The following is a 19,133-nucleotide window of genomic DNA, read 5'->3' as shown; positions in this document are numbered from 1 at the left end:
GTTTATAGCAGATTCCTCACTCAAATGTGCATTTGCAGTTTGGGGCAACTCCAAAGCAAACACCACATGTTCCAACATTTTATTTACCTGCCATAGTGTCAACCCATTACCCCTGTGTCGGATCGGTGGTTAGACTGGCATATTCACCGATACCGATATGACCCGATATGACAAAAAAGGGGCTGATCCGATACTTTTACCGATACAGTATCGGGACACCTCTAGTGGGGGGACAAATACTCAACATTTCTAACATAAAACTTTGGTGTACTCAACATTCTGGCAAGTGGACTATCAAGTGGAATGCTGAGGAAGGCCTCCGTGAGAAAATACGTCCATTTTTGTAGACTGCTGCCGTGGATCATAACCCACATCATCTGTGTATATTTTAAGACATATATGCTAGGTTCCTGAGCTGAAATACATAGTTCCAAATCAAAACCTTTGTAGGGATTAAAACCCACTCTGACCTGAGATCAGATTCAAAAAATGTCTTCTACATCCTGACAGTTTTCATTCTGACCTGAGATCAGATTCTGAAAATGTCAGTCGCTCTTAAATTTTTCAAAAATAGCACACCTACAAGCTTGTAGCGCACCAGTCGGTGGCGTGCTATGAGCTTGTAGATCTGCTATTTTTCAATAGCTAAAGCACGACATGATGCTAACACCAAAATGGGTTAACAAAGCACATAGCTGCTGTTCCAGCGGTGCTGGTTGTCCATGGACTGCAGTGACAAATTCTCTGCTTGCCAAATCTTGGGTGTAGTCAACAAAGCAACCTTGGGTCACTTTCGGATACATTCCTGTGAAACTTGCCTGAAACAATCTGTGGCCAGTCAAAATAAGACTGTCCAATGTTTGCCTTGTGGATTATGGCGTGCATGGCGTGACCACTGATTACGTGCCTGAAGCAGCTGGATATGTTGTGTTAATTAATTGGGTTTTTATCAAATATTTTATCCAATTTGAAAATATGCAGCCCAGTGCCTCATGTCCACTGCAGAAAACACATCCCACATGTCTACCATCAGCCCATCACCCGAGCCTCAATGTGCATAACTTTGACAATAACCATTTGTTGCAGAATGCAACTTTATTGATGCATTGCCTCCTCTGGCCATGGCACAAACAAAATGAGATTACGAGCAGTCCTCTTCGGTGATAATATTTTGACGCATGAGATGACTGAAAGCATCAAGCGAGTTAGGCCAGAGATGACAGTTACTCGGCCCTTGAGTGCCTGAGTGGACAAGAGGGAACACTTAAGGTCTCTCTGCGCACTGCTGTGTTTTTTGGGGATTTTTAGCAGCGTTTTTACGCCGGTTTTCCCAAAAACACGTCCAGTCTGCAAGGACCACATTACTCCAGTAGGTACTGTTGCTAAGCCAGTACTTTGATGATTATGAGTGTCTGTTGGTGTATATACCACAATGGGTGGTTGAAGTTGAATGGTTGTTGTCGTTGTTGTGTTTGAATATATATATTTTTCATTTTGTTGTATTTGTTAGATCTATCGAGAAAGGTGTTTATTGAAAGACATTTACACTATTTACAGAAAATGTATTATTTGTTGTGCAATTTTATAGAGGCCTCTTATTTTGAATTGATAGTGTATTGTATGAAGTAGCTCACCCAGAATCCTATGTCTGTGTTACTTTCTAGTTTTGACAAGAGGAACAATGGCAAACACACGAGCCAATTTACCCATGTTATATTTTGTATATTATTTACCATGCAAAAGTCACTTTGTTCAGAACTGTCATCCATTATTTGGGTCAATATCAAGAACTTCTACCTCAATGTCAGTCTAATTATGACTGATCTGTCAGAAAAAGGAAAAAAAGAAAATCATGTTCCTCACGATAATTTCCATTCCAACAAACGTTCAAAAGTTCAACAAGAATTTGGCTTCTTTCTATCTTCATGTTTCTGAACATAACCACTTAATATCAAATCCAAGACTGAACAAAATGATAGACAACCAAGGCCTTGTTCAGTCTAACATGCATGATGACACACAAATGTTCGTTTTGTGATTCCTCAGTAAGGCACAAGTGGAATATTCCTTAGGTGAAAAGCTTAATGTCTTTCATGATGGAAAATAAATAATCTTCAAACATTCAGATTCTTACCAGATTCAACCGGCGAGGGCAAGGCATGAAAATAATTCAGTGAAATAAATTCTAAACTGTCAATTTAAATAACAAGCGAAACACATTCATTTAAAAAATAAAATAGTGGCTAGTCATAAAATATAACCACTTCTGGCTTGGTAAAAGGTGTCCACATCGTTGACCATAAATGTTTTCAGAGAAGAAGAACCTCGTTATCTGATGCAGATTTCAGGGCCTCTGGGAAATGTAAAAGCATGGATACGCTTCTCCTGCATTTATAATGTTATGTACTGTACAGTATGTATGTGTAATTGTGTATACAGTACATACAGGCATGTATAGGGAAGTGAAGCTATGTTTCTCCAACAGAGTTGGAAGAACCATTAGTACTGTACAACCCGTTATTCAAACTGAATCTGTAGCACTTTTCTGATGATGATAAGCATACAGTAGGCGTCATTAGACATGTGCCTCACCAAGACAGGATGCTGTAAATCTTGTTATCATAAGTGACACATTTGAGAGGATCATCCTAATAGATGTGTGTGAAAGTGTGTTCCTGTGAAGAACACACACAGAGGATTGATCCGCGCTCGAGTACGTCAAGGTTTTGAAATCGATGAATGCGGTATGTTTATCTCACTAAATTAACGTGCACATTTTCCCTTGTCGCAGATGCTCGCTTAATCAATAAGCAAAAGAGTATGTGTGTGCTGTTCGTGATGACTCGTGATTCATTTATACTCCATAGTACAAAGGTTTTGTGTGGCAAAAATAGCTGATCTACAAGTGTTACAATGCAACACTTTGTGAGCAACACAATTCAGTGTCACTAAATCTCCATCAAGCGCTGCATCGTCTCTCACTTCCTTCCACCCCCCAAATACTTCTCCTTTACTTGAGATCTTCGATAATGGCTATCTCCCTCCGCTCGGCAAAGTCCGGGCTGAGTCCGGCAGAGTTCAGGTAGAGGCTGCCGTTCCGGGACAGAGTCCCCGGGATGGGGCTGAGAGAGAGCGCCAGGTTGGGGTAGGACTCCCTCTCCTCCCCGAAGTTGACCGACAGCGTCCTCTGGCCCGGGGTCATCATCATGTCCTGGCTCATGGACGCGTTCATGCCGAGCTCGGACGACAGCTTGCGCTTGATGGAGGCGGCGCGCTGGAACTTGTCGTAGATGTCCACGCTGAGCCTCCGCCGCGTCTCCTTGAGCTCCGCCGACACGTTGGCCGTCCACTCGGCCGCGTGGATCCGGAACTCCCCCACCTAGAGGACGGAGACAGAAGTGACACGAGTCTGATAAATCCACAGTGTCAATTGAACTCTGAGAGTGTACTAAATGTACTGGAAGTGTGTGTGGGTGTGTGTGTGTGTGTGTGTGTGTGTGTGTCTGTGTGTGTGCGTGTGTGAGAGAGAGAGAGAGAGAGAGTGCATAATGGATGAACTGTCATAAGTGCATGCTTTCTGGGCTTCTGACCCCCCCTCCCTCCAGCCCACACGATCCCAGCACTCTCCATCTCTCTGTATTACAATTCTCTGTAGAGCACTCCGTCATACTTGGCCCATCCTAATGATTCCATAACTACGCTCTGCCACGGTTATGTCACCTTTATGGAATAATAATGAGGAATAATTATGAATATGGGGCTGTGTGAGCGTATCTTCCTGCTTATTCCACCACATGCACATGTGTGTGTGTGTGTGTGTGTGTGCGTGTGTGTTTGCAGCACACACGTGTGCAGTGTGCACAGGGTATCTGTTTAGCACTCCACATACACTCAAGTGCAATTAATGAACATGACAACTAAGAAACGAGTCATATTACTCACCAGATGCCCCTGTTAACACCCGCCACACTCCCCCCAAAATCTCTCAAGCAGCAGATTTACTCTACATGACATAGCCAGGGGAGACGGGTCCATTCATTTATTTGACTTATAAGGCCGGTGTAAACCGCTTGACAGTGTGGGGTATCACACTCCCAGCTAGCACCGTGGGGGATAGCTGCTGTAATGATAGCTATAAACGTTATATGAATCGTAAATACCTGCAGGATGCTTACAGGTGGGAAGGCTGGCATCTTTCACTGGTTAGGAGTTTACAGTATATTAAAGCAGAATTTCGAAGTAGGTTTTTACTGAATTCTGTTGATAATGTGTACGTGAAGTGGTGAATGAATAAATAATAATATAGAGAGAGAGCACTGGGGCTTTAAGAAGGTAGCCGGGGTCAAACATTCTATGGGCTTATTTTCCGCATCATCTACAACAAACACAAAATAATACATTTTTGGCGATTGAAGAAGAGATTTCCCGTTCTTACGCCTTGGATGGCAATTGGATGATTTGAGGCATTTTGTTCCAAAAATCCACCTGTTGGTGGCACTATAACAGGCCAATGTGAAAAGGGTGGGATATATTCCTCAGCCTAGTAGGAAAGTGTGTGAAAGATTTCACGTAAATTGCACGCTGCGTTCATGATGAGGCTTTTTGTTCAAAATGGGCCAATCCTGCAAACTAATGTTAGCCAATTAGGATGGAATATGAAATATTGGACAGATCCGTCTTGAACACATGACTACTATAGAGATAGTGTGTAACGATTTGCGGGATTTTTGGACAGAATATGGAGGAGTAATAGCAAAAAATGTGTTTTCTAAAAGTTGGCCTCCTGGTGGCGCTATAACAGGCCGTTCTTGGCATCCAGGGATTGTGTGTGCAAAATGTGGCATCGACGGGGTTAATGGTGCCGGAGATTAGCTGTTAACAGACGGACAGACGGACACACACACACACACACACACACACACACACACACACACACACACACGGACAAAGTGCAAAACATACTCTCTCCCCATGCCTTCGGTTTGGTGGAGACAAAAATATGCAATAGTGCACAAAGACCTGAACGCCGTCTGCACTTGCAATACGAATATTTAGGCAACGTTTCAGTCAAAGACCTTCAGGCATCTTCCAGACAGTGATCAATGAATGAAAAAGAAAAAACGGCTGGTCCGGAATTTGCAGTGCAGCTCACACACACACACACACACACACACACACACACACACACACACACACACACACACACACACACACACACACACACACACACACACACACACACACACCTTTCGGCAATGATGCAATGATACCCTCAGTTCTCTGTGTTTCCTGCCAGTTCCTAGACCTTGTTACTGTGTGCTCTGTTTGGAGCCTGTCATTTGTGTGAATATACTTGGTCCTTAGTACGCTCTGTGTATTCCTGTGTATTATGTAATCATGCTCCTCGTGTTCCCTGTTGTTTTGAGCGGTGCTTCCGCTCCATTACTACAGTATGTGTGTCCCCATACCGTACGTGTCCCTGTGTCTGTCCGAGCACGGAAAGCTGCAACGCGGCAACTCTGTCATTTCTCGAACCGTTTCGGATGTGGGAAGCCTCGCCGGAACAGGGCCAGCCCCCTGGGCATGTTCCTTAGGGGTCTGGATGTTCCCGGGGACCCCCACGTGGTAACTCTCATTTCTCGACCGTTTCGGACGCGGGAAGGCTCGCTGGAACCGTTCCTGGGGACCCCCACACGGTAACTCTGTCTTTCCTCAAAGATCTTTTCCAAAAATAATCAAAGTACAGTACAGAGCACAGTACACTACAATACAGTACAGAGTACAGTAACTATAACAATAAATGTATAGTTGCACCGCTCAGTTCACAAAGGTGAGATCTTTGCCCTATTCAAGGCAAGCCTCTTGCATTTGGACTGCTTTTCCTCTGTCTCCATTTGTCTTGCAGGCACGTGGGTCCTACAGTCTCTCCCGACTCACATTGTGACATAAATAGCCTATAGCTTCATCCTTTTACTGTCGTAACATCAGCAGCACGCATGAGGAAGGTCGTGTGTGAGGGAAATGTAGCTCTAATTAATAAATTATCCTACATCCTACATATCTTGCAAGAGCTGTAGAGGGTTTATTGTATTGTATTTGACAGTATTTAACAGATAAGGCCAACGTAAACCAAAAGATGTATTTATCCTACTTAAAACTATGGTCGATCTTGTAAAAACAGAAGTCATACTTTATAACTCCAATGTTTTCCAAAAATACTGTTTTGATCAGCATGACTTGACTTTCTGTCTCCCTTTCAAAATGCAAACGAGGTAATGCACATGCTCAAGGACAGGGATTGAAAAAGCATTTCATGAAGTAGTTCTAAGAAACATTGCCCTGCTCAGTGCTTGTGTTCAACTGTTCATCACAATGATTTATTACAACCAAAGCAGCAGAATATTACTTTTTTAACAGTTCATGGACAGCAGGGGAGTTCTACGACTTCCACATGATAGAACAATATGAAACCAATAAGGGCACCTACAGACTAGCCTGGGTTTCAGGCTGGAACCCAGGCGACCTACGGCTGCAATTCCAAACTGGCCCCCATAAAGTCTGAGTCCCCACCCCGCCACCCCCCGTTCCCCTCACTGCATATTTGTTTCTCCCTTTTTTACTTCCTTTATACAGTATGATGATTTCCCGTTTGGTTTTTTTATATAGAAATGTATATTTGTACTTTGTACTCAAAATGTTCTGATGAATTGAAAATGGTGGACCCTGTTGTAAACAAGTGTAATACTTAATCATGGTGTCGTCCTGTCGTCCACAGTAACAGTTTTTGTATTGAGTTGTGCATTCTTTTGAAATGTACTGTATTCAATCAATCAATCAATCAATCAACCAACCAAATCTTGTTTTAGGCAATGCATTTTTGGTGTCTGAGTTTTCATAGGTTATGTTCACAATATCTTCATCTGCATTCTAGAGAGTGGCAGGGATTTCACCTGCAGCGACAGTTAAATCATGCACACACGAAACACTCTAATCTGACTTGAGTTTGATGCCTTTAAAGTGCATTTCAGTGTACAGTACAGTACGGTAAGTAAAGCACATTTTTGTTACTTTGAGTAGTTAGGAATTATTAAGAATTATCTAAACCTAGCTTTGTTCCCATGGGCGATCCATGAATAATTCCATTCAAAGGGTGTGTGATTAATATACTGTAACTGAAAATTAAAACAAGCAATTTTGAAGAAAACAATCCATACTGTTAATTTGGTTTTCAGAGTAACAAAATGTAATTACGGAGTACGGAGCTGAATGCAACCTAGTCTGTGTCAATGCATTTTATTTGTTGATGTTTCTTTTTTTCCGATGCATTGAATAGTTTTGTTTTGAACCATGTTTTGTTCAGCACTTTGGTCAGCTTTGGGTTGTTGTAAATGTGCTATATAAATAAAGTTTGATTTGATTCACCACAGGTAAGATCCATTTAGTGCAACATACCTCCTCCTTGGTTTTCTTGGAGATGGCCCGGAACCAGTCTCCGATCATACTGAGAACAGCAGCAAAGTAAGCCAGACCCACCAGGATCCAGAACCACACCACAGGCTTGTAGTAATCCAGATAATCAGGAGTCTCTGAACCACCTGTCCAAACCAAACAGAGTGGATTACACAACTGCATTACACAAACCCTGCCAGCATGTACAGTACAACATAGCTTATCACTATACAGCATGCTATTGTGAGTGTAAACAAGAATACAACACGGAAATTACTGTACAAGTATATGTGAGCATAAAGTACAAAATCAAAGAGAGACTGAGTGAGAGAGAGAGAGAGAGAGAGAGAATAGAATACAGATCAGGCTTATTGGTTTTTTACTGCCCACTAGGCTGTCAGTGTGTTCACGTCAGCAAGATGAAATGCAGCTGTGAGTCATGGTGTGTCTCTAGAACATCAAAAGAAAAGGCAAGCTCCCCAACACTGCAGATGCAAAAAACATAGCCTAACCTTTTTCGCCGGCAACAAAATCTCCAAAGCCTATAGTAGTGAGGGTGATGACCACGAAATAGACAGACTCCAGGGTGCTCCAGCCTTCAATGTGCTTGAAGATTACAGCTGGCAGGGCGACGAAGGTGAGGCACCCAAACAGCAGGAAGAGCATTGTGGAGATGACGCGGATCTTTGTTTGGCTGACTTTCCACTTCTGTCGAAGAATAAAAGTGAATCATTGAACAAACAGACGGAAGAGGTGATTGAATGATTGATGAAGACAGTACATTACATTGGTGGGTTGAATTGGGGGTAGATTGACGATAGGGAACTCTGACAGAACTGCACACAACTGAGGTCCCCAGTACAATTTAATTGAATAATGATGTTTGGTATGACTTTGGTAGAACCTTGGGTTATCGAGGTTCAAGGTTTCTTTATTATATATATATATATATATATATATATATTTGTTTCCCTTTGATTTTGAAAGAAGAACACTATGCATCAGAAATTGATAGGTCACCATTGTTGGTGTAACACGGAAACATACAGCTTGTGGTGTCAGACTCAGTAGATGTAATGGAAATCAAAAGCATCCTATTACGCCCTATCCTATTATTTATTTTATTTAATCACTTGAAAATTCTGTGATGACTGAGTCACTTCCGTTGACCTGAAATTATGTCACATGAGGCAGGCAACCAGACTGACGTGATATAATTTCATTAGTCAAGCAAGGCAAGCAAGCCCAACCTTGGGGCGCATATAATACGGTACTGTATGTTGTATGGAAGATATGTAATTTGAATGACATAGTAATGCTGTCTGTCAAAAAGATTTTCATGCATCAACCGCTGAAAGATAAGACCCCAGTCAAATTGAATGTGATAGGAGGGCTACAGTTCTGTGCAATGATTGGCGCTTGATTCAGCAGGTTTTGTACTGGCCTCTAAATGATTGAAAAAGATAATATTGGAGGACCCCAGTATAAACAAGTCTTAGTGCTTTTCTGGGTTTATCCTCTTAGCAGACCTTATATTGAACTGTGCTTTCCTCGAACTGTGCTTACTCTACAAACTGTTAATACCATTTTCAGTCAATCAATTAATCAATCAGTATCTATGTCCCATTTGAAAGTCTAGGTCAGGTGAACATTTCACACATCCATTATATCAGGGAGGGAGCTCTCACCAGATCTGCTCTGCTTTAACCCAATTCAACTTAACTGTCCTCAACACTGCCTAAAGCGATCAGACTCAATGCTAGCCTTTTCGTGCTGTGCATTCCTGAAGTGACTGCCCTTTTTCTGGAGCCTTGTGTTTTAAATAAGCCAAGGCTCAGTGCCTGAAGAAAGCATGAAAGAGAGGAAAATCCCAGCTCACTGAGTCTCTGCAGGACATACAGTAGTCTAGGCACCACTTCTGAGCCTTCCAAAACTGCTGGAGACTAATTATTTCACAGCCCTGTTATTACTATCGCTATACCATTCAAAAGCTTCCCGTCTTGGAGCTACATGTAACCGTCAAGCCTCCCTAGGGAAGGAGAGCATATTGCAAAAATAATTAATTCAGCTTTAGCAAGAGAAATCCTTCAATTAGGCGATGGAGTCCATTCAATGAATAATCGGGACCAGCACAAACTAAGATAGCAGGTGCTATACAGAGATAAAAACACAACCTAATACACGTGTTCATTTCCCCATTGTATACGGACAGGAAAGCATCAAAGGGTTGTTTCTGACAGACAGGGAGGATATCTTTTATTAACCTGAGTGTTGGGCAGCCGGTTCATTGCTCTGATTCTCCAAGGTCTCGATCTGGACGTTTCAGAAAAAGACTAATGACTAAATGTCACAAACGATCCTGAGCATTTATAGGGCATGTGTCACGTTTGTCTAATGCGTGTGTGTGAGTTAGTAGCCCCCAGTGTGCCTGTGTGTGAACTGAAGTGTGTTTAATAAGCCCAGCACTACCATCCACGCTAGTCTGTGTTTCTAGCTTATCTTGAAGAAATGCAAACGTTTTTGGTGCATGTACTGTACGAGGACAACAAAAAGCCACCAGGATCGAATAGTATGAGAGCCAATGGAAGTCATGTACAGTAGAAGGAATCTAGCAAGCATACTTGTAACAAGTGAAAACAAGCTGAAACAAGTGTTATATGAAAGTCTGTTGACAAGGCAACCTAGAATTGGATCTTCCTTCGTTCCTTCCAAAAATAGACGGTCTACAAGCTCACGACAAATCACAGCAAGTATAAGTGTCCCCTGGGTTTTTCCCCTCCTGAAATCGGCAATTTGCTCGCCTAAAAAGGCTCAAATGCCCACATTGAAAATAAAGCTCTGCAGCATGCAGAGAAAACATGTGAACACGCAAGCAACAATATAAATGCTTGTAAACAATTCAAACATACGCTGCGATCAGGGGAGGAAAAAAGTCCATCTGGTGGACATCGCCCCTAACTCAGGGGACAGACGGGTTATGATCTCTTGTTATATGGTGTGGTGGTGTAGTGTAGGGGGTTTGTTCATTGTTTCTTTAAGAGTCGTCGCTTAACTCTGGCGCCATATTTGAAACTCTGTATTATACAGCATCTCATTCCATTTGCAAATTTAATATTTGGATGGTCCAGTCTGATTCTGTAATGTAATCCTTCCGTCATTTACTGTAACCATTAGCCTAGCCAATGCTCAGGCAATGTTTTAACTTAATTCTGATGTTGTTATGGTGCCTCTGTGGACACAGAGACACACACTGACACACAAAGACAGACAGACAGACAGACAGACAGACAGACAGACAGACAGACAGACAGACAGACAGACAGACAGACAGACAGACAGACAGACAGACAGACAGACAGACAGACAGACAGACAGACAAGCAGACAGACAGACAGACAGACAGACAGACAGACAGACAGACAGACAGACAGACAGACAGACAGACAGACAGACAGACAGACAGACAGACAGACAGACAGACAGACAGACAGACAACTTCAATACAACTTTTGCCTTGATTATGATCCACAAATGAACGATTATTTACAGTGAAAATATAGCAGATCTACAAATCTAGTACACGTTGTGTTGCATGCATATACACACATGCACGCACAGGCAAAGGACCTCACCACGATCATCTTCTCTATTCTGGCAATTCCGTTCCCGAAGATGGTCCCCAGCTGGTCCCCAACGCCAGCTAGTAAGAATCCAAAAAGTGGAATTCCCAGGAGAGCGTAGATGATACAGAAGATCCTTCCACCCTCTGTGTGAGGAGAGATGTTCCCAAAGCCTGACAGAGAGACAATGGACAATTAACTACCTCAGTTATAAACACCATGCAGTCCACTTCACTTTCTGCACTCACTGAGGTAGTGACTACACGTGACTACAACAGGACCTGTTGCCGAACAATGTGTCAATGATGAGTGATGGTCGCTGTTATTGATCTGAAAATGTATTGTACAGGTGCACTTTCATAAAAAACACCAGTTTATACCGGGTACAGAGCAAGGCTATTATAGTTTACCTTTTTTTTTCTTTCTTTCTTTTTACATTTTGAACTTTTGTTTTGAAATTTGAAAAAAATACTTTTATTTCATCCATCCATCCATCCATCCATCCGTCAACTACTTATCCGTCGGGTCGCGGGGGCAACAGCTCCACCAGAGTGCTCCAGAGCAACATTCCTCCTGGGGGATCCCGAGACGTTCCAAGGCCAGTGAGTCGATGTTTTTCCTCCAACTGCGCCTTGGTCTGCCCTGGGGTCTCCCTGAACCACCTAAGCTGGCTCCTTTCCAGGTGAAGAAGCGACTACACAAATATTTTTATTTCAAATAAGTAAAAATGTATTGTCAACTCTAGTTTTCTTTATTTTGTCAGTTGCATTTAACTAAAAAATAACATTGGCACAGAGCATCAACAACTATACAGTATATATAGGTAGACTGGATATCACCGCAGCAGAGAGAGAGCCACAGGCAACCATGCCGTGTGGAATCTCTGCAGAGAGATGAAAGATGGAAATGAGAGTCACGTACAGTGCAAACAGACAGAGCTGCATTTATAATTCACACCTTTACTCCTGGATCTCATTCAGCCACAGTCCACATTTACAGTCCACATTTGCCAAGACAATCTAAATATCGGAGGAAATAAATTTAGGATCTCTGACAGAACTGCACAGTAAAGCTCACTCCGGATTATGTGAGAGCGTCGGTGTTCCATTATTTAACATCTCGTAATGGGGTCTGCACATTGCATAATGACCGTCGCCAACTTCCTTTATTGCAGCAGTCATCGTTGAAGGGTCAGGACTGGCCGGGAAATGTCTAACACATTTATACCTGAGGACGATTCTAAAAAAGAAAGCAGTCAGAACCAATCAGTGGTTCTCAAACTTCTCAAAGAAGAAGAATATTCAAAGATTTGCACTGCATTTTCATGATCTTTCAAAAATAGCTAAAAGTATAACATAATGCTTAAAACACCAAAAGGGGTTCCTGTCCAGAATGGGCTAATGACTTCCTGGTCTCACATATACTAGTCAAGTACCTAAATGTCACGGACACCGTTACCAATCAAGCCTCACTAATGACTTTATTAGATCAATGGTCAACTGGATATGGAATTAGTTTTGAGACATCTGAGGAACCATGGGAACACAGGATAAGCAAGCACTGACTCTCTCTCTCTCTCTCTCGGCTACTTAAATCAATATTTAAATATGTTTTTCATCCACCAGTGGCCCAGCCTAGTAGGTCTCGGATGTGCGTTTCAACTGCCTTTTGCGATTCTACTTCAGTCATACATTACAACATACATAAAACTGAATTAATAACACTGAATCTCATTCATAACATCTCTCCAGCATAACATCACCTGGATGTATAATTTATTACATATGTGAGGTCACGCGATGAATCATGTGTACTGTAGCAATCCATCATGACTGTATTTTCTCTATCTCTCTGAGGTTTAAACGTATAACCGTTGAAGACAATAAAAAGCTTAATGGCCGTAATTAAGCTATTACGAAACGCTGTCATCATGGAACGACTAGGCCTATGTGTTATTTAAGCGTGCCACTTCATTAGCCTCCGTTACGCACGTGTGCTCTGTTGGTTTTAATTAGAGCCCTTTTTACTGCCTTGGGCGAAAAGCAATATGTCGTTGTCGGGTGGAAACCTCGTAAGTCTAAAACCCATTTAGGACTGAGACCACATTCTACAAATGTCTTCTAAATCATATGTTTCTATGTCAGTGGTTCTTAAACTATTTAATGTCAAGGACCCCCCCCTTCCCCCCCCCCCCGAAGCACAGATTTGAGTTAAAAACGTTAAGAAATATATATTCAAAGATTTGCGCCACATTTGTTCCCCTGTCAATCAAAATGTTCAATCAGAGATTGCCGAATGCACTTTATTGACTAGTTGCACTTTATCAATCAAAATGCTCAATCAGAGATTGCCAAATGCACTTCATTGACTAGTTGCACGTTATCAAGGGCATGTGTGCAATATCTCTGTTTTGTTGGGTGTTTCATGGTGTTTTTCCTTTTCTTATGTGAACGTGTCTGTTATTTGTATGCAGCTGTGACTCTGTCTCCAAGACAAATTTCTCCCAAGGGAGACAAATAGAGACAACCTTGAACTATTTACACAATTGTTTCAAAAATAGCAGATGTACAAGCTCGTATGAGCTTGTAGATCTGCTATTTTTCAACAGCTAAAGTATAACATAATGCTTAATACACCAAAAGGGTTTCCTGTCCTTTCAAATGGTGAAAATAGTAGATCTACAAGCTCACCAATGCGACATATTGTGAGCTTATAGATCTGCTATTTTCCACTACTTGTGTGACAGTCGTGTATGATGAAGTGAGGCAGTAATTTAAGAACAGTTGAAATATGGACATACTGTAGGTTTCTGCCCAACAGCGACGACATTCCCTCATGTATTTGTGAGGGAGCAGAGGTGGACATGAAAATAGCCGATCTACAAGCTCACTGTGACCTCCACCAGGTAAAGGGGGTCCCGTTAACTTTAAGGGAAACACTGGGAGTCGCTGTAAGTTAACCACTTTAAATACTACGCTTAAATTAATCATCCCCACAGGGGTCCCCTACACCAAATCTCTTCGCCGAAGATAGTCGAACTACACGCTCACAACTATGTTGTTCTATGACCATGTTGCTCGTCGGACCCACGGTTGTCCAGAACTTCCCCAAAAGGCCTGATGCCCGTGCTCTGGACAGAGGCCCTAGATCTCCATATATGGAGATGGCCTGTTCTGACTCCATATTTAAGCATGCCTGACAAATTACTCCATATATGGGCATAAAAGGACAGGGCCCAAATCCAGATCACCCCTAGATCTCCAGAGCTGGAGATGATGTTCTGACATCACAATGATGAGGCGACCTCGCCCTTGATTAGCCAATTGACATCACAATGATGGGCGACCTCGCCCTTGATTAGCCAATTGATCACACCTGTTCTAGTCAGCCCCAAAGACTGTATATACTGTACAATTCCAGTCATAATCACATCGTGAAATTGTATACACTACTTCTTCTAGCCACCAAATACTGCAGACGAAGGGAATTTTCATTTGGAGGCATTTCAACTACACCTTTTTCCCCAGGTATGAATAATAATAGTAATAATAAAAAAGGTATAAATTGCTCACAACTCAGTACTGTACATGAATACAGTAGCAACGGATTCTGAGCGATTCAATTCTTTTTTTTAAACAAAACAAACCCTACATCAACCAATTCCAGCACTTCTAATTGACAGACTCTATCCAGAGGTCTCTTTACATCTCCGGTGAGACTCGCAGAGGAATCTCGGAATCTCTGACTTAATTATGAGGTTCCCAAGGGGCATCACAGCACAATCAATTGCTACAGGTACAGATAGCTGGAAGCCACAATCAATAGCTGTTCCACAGTTCCACTTCACTTCCCGGTTAAACTGCACATGTGAACAAATATGGATGTCCTTGATGCACCAATTAGCCGTTCGCCAAGTCCCACCCAAGCCTGTTCTTGGCCAATACCACGTTAGCGACGGTTACTAGGTAAAGATCCTGGTCAAGCTTTCAATGCTGGTCAAAATAAATGTATTTGCTGTAGCATGTGTGGACCTCAGAAAGAGGGTTTGTTTTCTTACCTTGTTATGAGCAAACTAGTCCATTCCATGAATTATTTCGCTCCGTTGTGCAGTTTAATAGTCAATATTAGAAATAAAAATAGGCTCTCATATATAGACTTCCATTGTAACAGGGAAACAGCTCTCAAAGACACTCTTTTAGCACATACTGTATAAGCGACCACAACAAAAGCTTGATCAAGGTTACATAACATAAATGGAGGTGATCAAAAGGAATAGGCTGAAGCTGAAAGCTTATAAATGCCTATCCTACGAACTACAAAAGAAAAAATCCTCAAGTACAAAAATGTAAGGAATTGCAAGCTCAATAAGTTCATCAAGAAGGCCAGCTCTGTTGTTGGCCTCCGAATGGAGAGCCTGCAGTCAGTTGCGGAGAGGAGGATCATGGACAAACTTAACTTAACAAACTTAAGCCCCCCCATTCTTTTTATGTCGTGCTGCAGGATAGGGTGAGCACCTTCGAAGGCTCTCCTTCCCCCAGAGAATGCACACGGAGCGGTACAGACTCTCTTTCATGCCAACAACGTCATGTTATGACACAAGCTAATAGATCAGATATTTTTTCCGCAAAGAGATTTGGTGTAGAGGGGATCAAGAATACAGAGCCCTGGGGGACACTGGTCAACAAAGTATGCAGGGTTAAAGTGGTTATAAAGTTAAACTGATTATAGATGAAGGGAAGTTGTTGCTCAATACAGAAATAAAATCTTACACACTAATGAAGATGAATTCAGCACTAGACAGAACCAAATACCAAATAGACCAAATTGCAATCTTTTCAAAACAGAAAGCATCATAATAGTGTATATATTATTATAGCTAGCAGCACTTTACAGACGACTGCTTCATCATAGTAGCCACAAAATATTCCAGTTTGTTTCCAACCTCACATTCTGACTGAGAGGCATTCTAATGAGTCAGACCACATCTGTATAAAAGTACTAGGCTATATCACTACACTTTAAAAATGAATACCGGAAAACAACTTTGTCAAATGGCTTTGAATAAATTAGTTTTAATAACTTTTTTGTTGACAATTAACCAAAAAATTATGACACAATTATTGCACTTAAAGGGGAATACCACTTATTTTCAACATTGAACTATGTCATTAATATAACTTACAGTTGTTGTGTGGAAATAATAAAAGCCTAGAACTGGAGGTCTAGAACTTGGGGTCATGTGACCAGTGGCATTACGCTGGTGTACTTTTATTGAGAAATATATTACAAATAATTCAGGTAGAAAAACACAAGAACAAACAACAAGAACAGAAGACAAACAAAAACATGACAAATAAACAGAAAGACAATACAATACAATACAATACAATAAGAATACACCAACGTCACTGATCGCATGACTCCAAGTTCTAGACCTCCAGTTCTAGGCTAGACAGAATTGGGGAACTTTTTTATTATTTCCACACAACAACTCTAAGTTATATTAATGACATAGTTCAATGTTGAACATGAGTGGTATGCATTCCCCTTTAATGAATGAACACTGGTGTGCTGATCTATCCGTCTGTCTAAGACTGCAGCACACTAGTACCAATACCCCAAGGGCACTCCCTCTCATGTACAGTACTACTGATCAAATATCAATACATACCAAAGAAAGAACCATGAATAACTCATGCAATATCAGGGAGCACTGACCTTGTGGCGTACAGTACAGCAGCTCGAGAAAAAGAAACATATCTCTAGCTTAAATTCCTACAGAAAACCATCTGCAGTGCTAGATTGCTCAAGAAAAGTACAAGAGATATAGACAACTAACAACCCAATTGTCATACACAAGACAAGCTAACACACTGGAGAAAAAACTGCTTTCACATCATGAACCCTAGGGAACAAAGTCTAATAGCCCAATGAGAAGAAACGCTCTGACAAAGATCAGATGAGCTGTCAGAGTAGCTGCTGTGGCTGTGTACTGAGTGTGTGTGCGTGCGTGCGTGCATGCGTGCGTGCAACTGTGCGTGCAACTGTGCGTGTAACTGTGCGTGCAACTGTGCGTGTAACTGTGCATGCAACTGTGCGTGCGTGAACACACTGTTGCTTTTCCTCTGCAACTACACTCTTTCAGCTGGAGCTGGCACAGAGAGAGAGAGAGGAGATGGAGAGGAAGGGTGTTAGAAAGGAGTGAATTCATGTAATGCGGCCCTCAGCCTCACATCCTCTACTGAGGCAGATGACAAGCTCTTTATAATGCCGCAGTTAAGTGGTCAGACAAGAACGAATGCTCCTCAAATTTTGGCTCTTTTGTGGGAAGACTGCACTGCACTAAGTTGTTTGGACCAAACTCATCCACCAAACACAGAACCCATTAAGACCTGACCAGGGATGTGCAGAGAATGCTAGAGAGGCAGGGGCTAGAAATCTCCTAAAAGGGCACTGTTGACCAAAACACCGAAAACAGTGGATCAACAAGTTCGTGCTGTGATACGTTGAGAGCTTTTAGATCAGCTATTTTCGGAGCGTGACCCCACACTCTTTAGAACAGATACTGAAGATGCAGAGTATAACATGGACCTTCAAAGAAATTCAGACATGTTCAAAAATAGCATGTAGTGACACGCTCTGAGCTTGTAGATCAGCTATTATTGAATAGCCAGTGCAAAAAAATGCTTTCCCGTTTTTAATGGATTAACGGCTGATGAGTTGATCTGGGTGCAAAGAAACCAAAACAGAGCGTAAAATCAGTGACCTCCTACGGCTCACAGAATTGTTACATCATTTATTTTATGAATAAATAAGGTTATGGGTGTGATAATTATTGTCCGACATTCGTCGTTGCCTAATATTGAAGGCAATAACAAATACTTATACGATAATCTCTCTACGGGTGCGTTTGGAAATACCGCACCGGAGCGCACTCGCCTATTAGTTTGCATTGCACAGTGCGATCAGTGCGCTATTTCCGAACACGCCCTACTGTATATAAAACTGAAAACACTATGCATTTGTCATTGTATCTCTGCTGTTGGGCAGAAACCAGATAACTATATACTGTATAGGCTTATATTATATACATATTTTTCAGGAAATTAAGAAAACCTTATATATATATTTTTTTAAGACAAAGCAAACTGCCTCATCAAAGTTGGTATTGTGATTTTATAGAATTATTGTCAGACACTTGCATATGTCAATATACTGTATCATCACCACTTTACCCCAATCCAGCTCAAATGTAGTCAGGAGGTTTTGTCCATCATTGATGAGAACAGCTGACAATGGATCTCCAAGCTGCACCACTGCAGGGGAGGAGAGAGGGCAACACCAGCTAACTCCACCCCCTCCCGGTGGAGTTAGCTGGTTTAGTAGACAGTTTGAGGATCCAATTTGGTTAGCTGGTTGTTAGCTGGTTTTGTCCAAGTGCTTTTTAATTGGTTCAATATTTGTTTAACCAACACACAAAAGGGGGGTTCAATAGCGTTCATTGACGAATAAATACATTTGAAAAAAGAAAACCCGGAAAAATGGAGTTAGCTGGTTTCTGCCCGACAGCGACGATATAATTAGAAAGGAGATATGATTACTCTTACCGATGGTGGTGATGACAGTGCCGGCAAAGAAAAAGGAGGAGCTGAGGTCCCACAGGCTTGTGTAATTGGATACCTTTCCTGTTGGGTTTACACCAGCGCGGACTGCTGAAACCACTTGCTGGAAACGACAGGGAAAGGGTTTAACATTTAAACAGAGGTATTCACACACATGCATACATTTGAAATGGTGATGTTGTCTTGATATGTCATGTGTACATAACTCTCCACCAATAGACTACATGCTCCTACTGTACATCGATGTTTAACTGTCCAAAAGTTCAGCACACAAACTATTGCAAAAACGACCTGCTGGTGGCGATATACAGTGATAGACCAATGTGAAAGGGGTGGTATTTCTTCTTGTGGGCATGTGCATGCAATGTTTCATCGGACAGAGCGTTCATGATTTGAGGCATTTTGTTAAAAATGAGCCAATCTTAGCCAATCAGTATGGAAT

General features: G+C 41.8%; 1 protein-coding gene across 1 annotated transcript; it reads right to left on the bottom strand.

Annotated features, from left to right (window-relative positions):
- Nucleotides 1-1,718: 1,718 nt before the first annotated feature.
- On the bottom strand, nt 1,719-18,851 carry LOC310876969 (potassium channel subfamily K member 2-like; the record flags this gene model as incomplete). The annotated part of the gene is made up of 5 exons (XM_083790617.1): nt 1,719-3,379; nt 7,453-7,595; nt 7,962-8,157; nt 11,082-11,242; nt 18,677-18,851. The coding sequence occupies 5 exons, from the start codon at nt 18,849-18,851 to the stop codon at nt 3,011-3,013; spliced, it is 1,044 nt and encodes a 347-aa protein (XP_083646743.1). The 3' UTR covers nt 1,719-3,010.
- Between the last annotated feature and the right edge of the window lie 282 nt (nt 18,852-19,133).

This window comes from Protomyctophum parallelum (genome assembly GCF_964188405.1).
Source record: "Protomyctophum parallelum genome assembly, chromosome: 19".
Classification (NCBI taxonomy): domain Eukaryota; kingdom Metazoa; phylum Chordata; class Actinopteri; order Myctophiformes; family Myctophidae; genus Protomyctophum; species Protomyctophum parallelum.
Note: the sequence above shows the minus strand (reverse complement) of the source record. Positions and strands in the feature narration are given on the sequence as shown.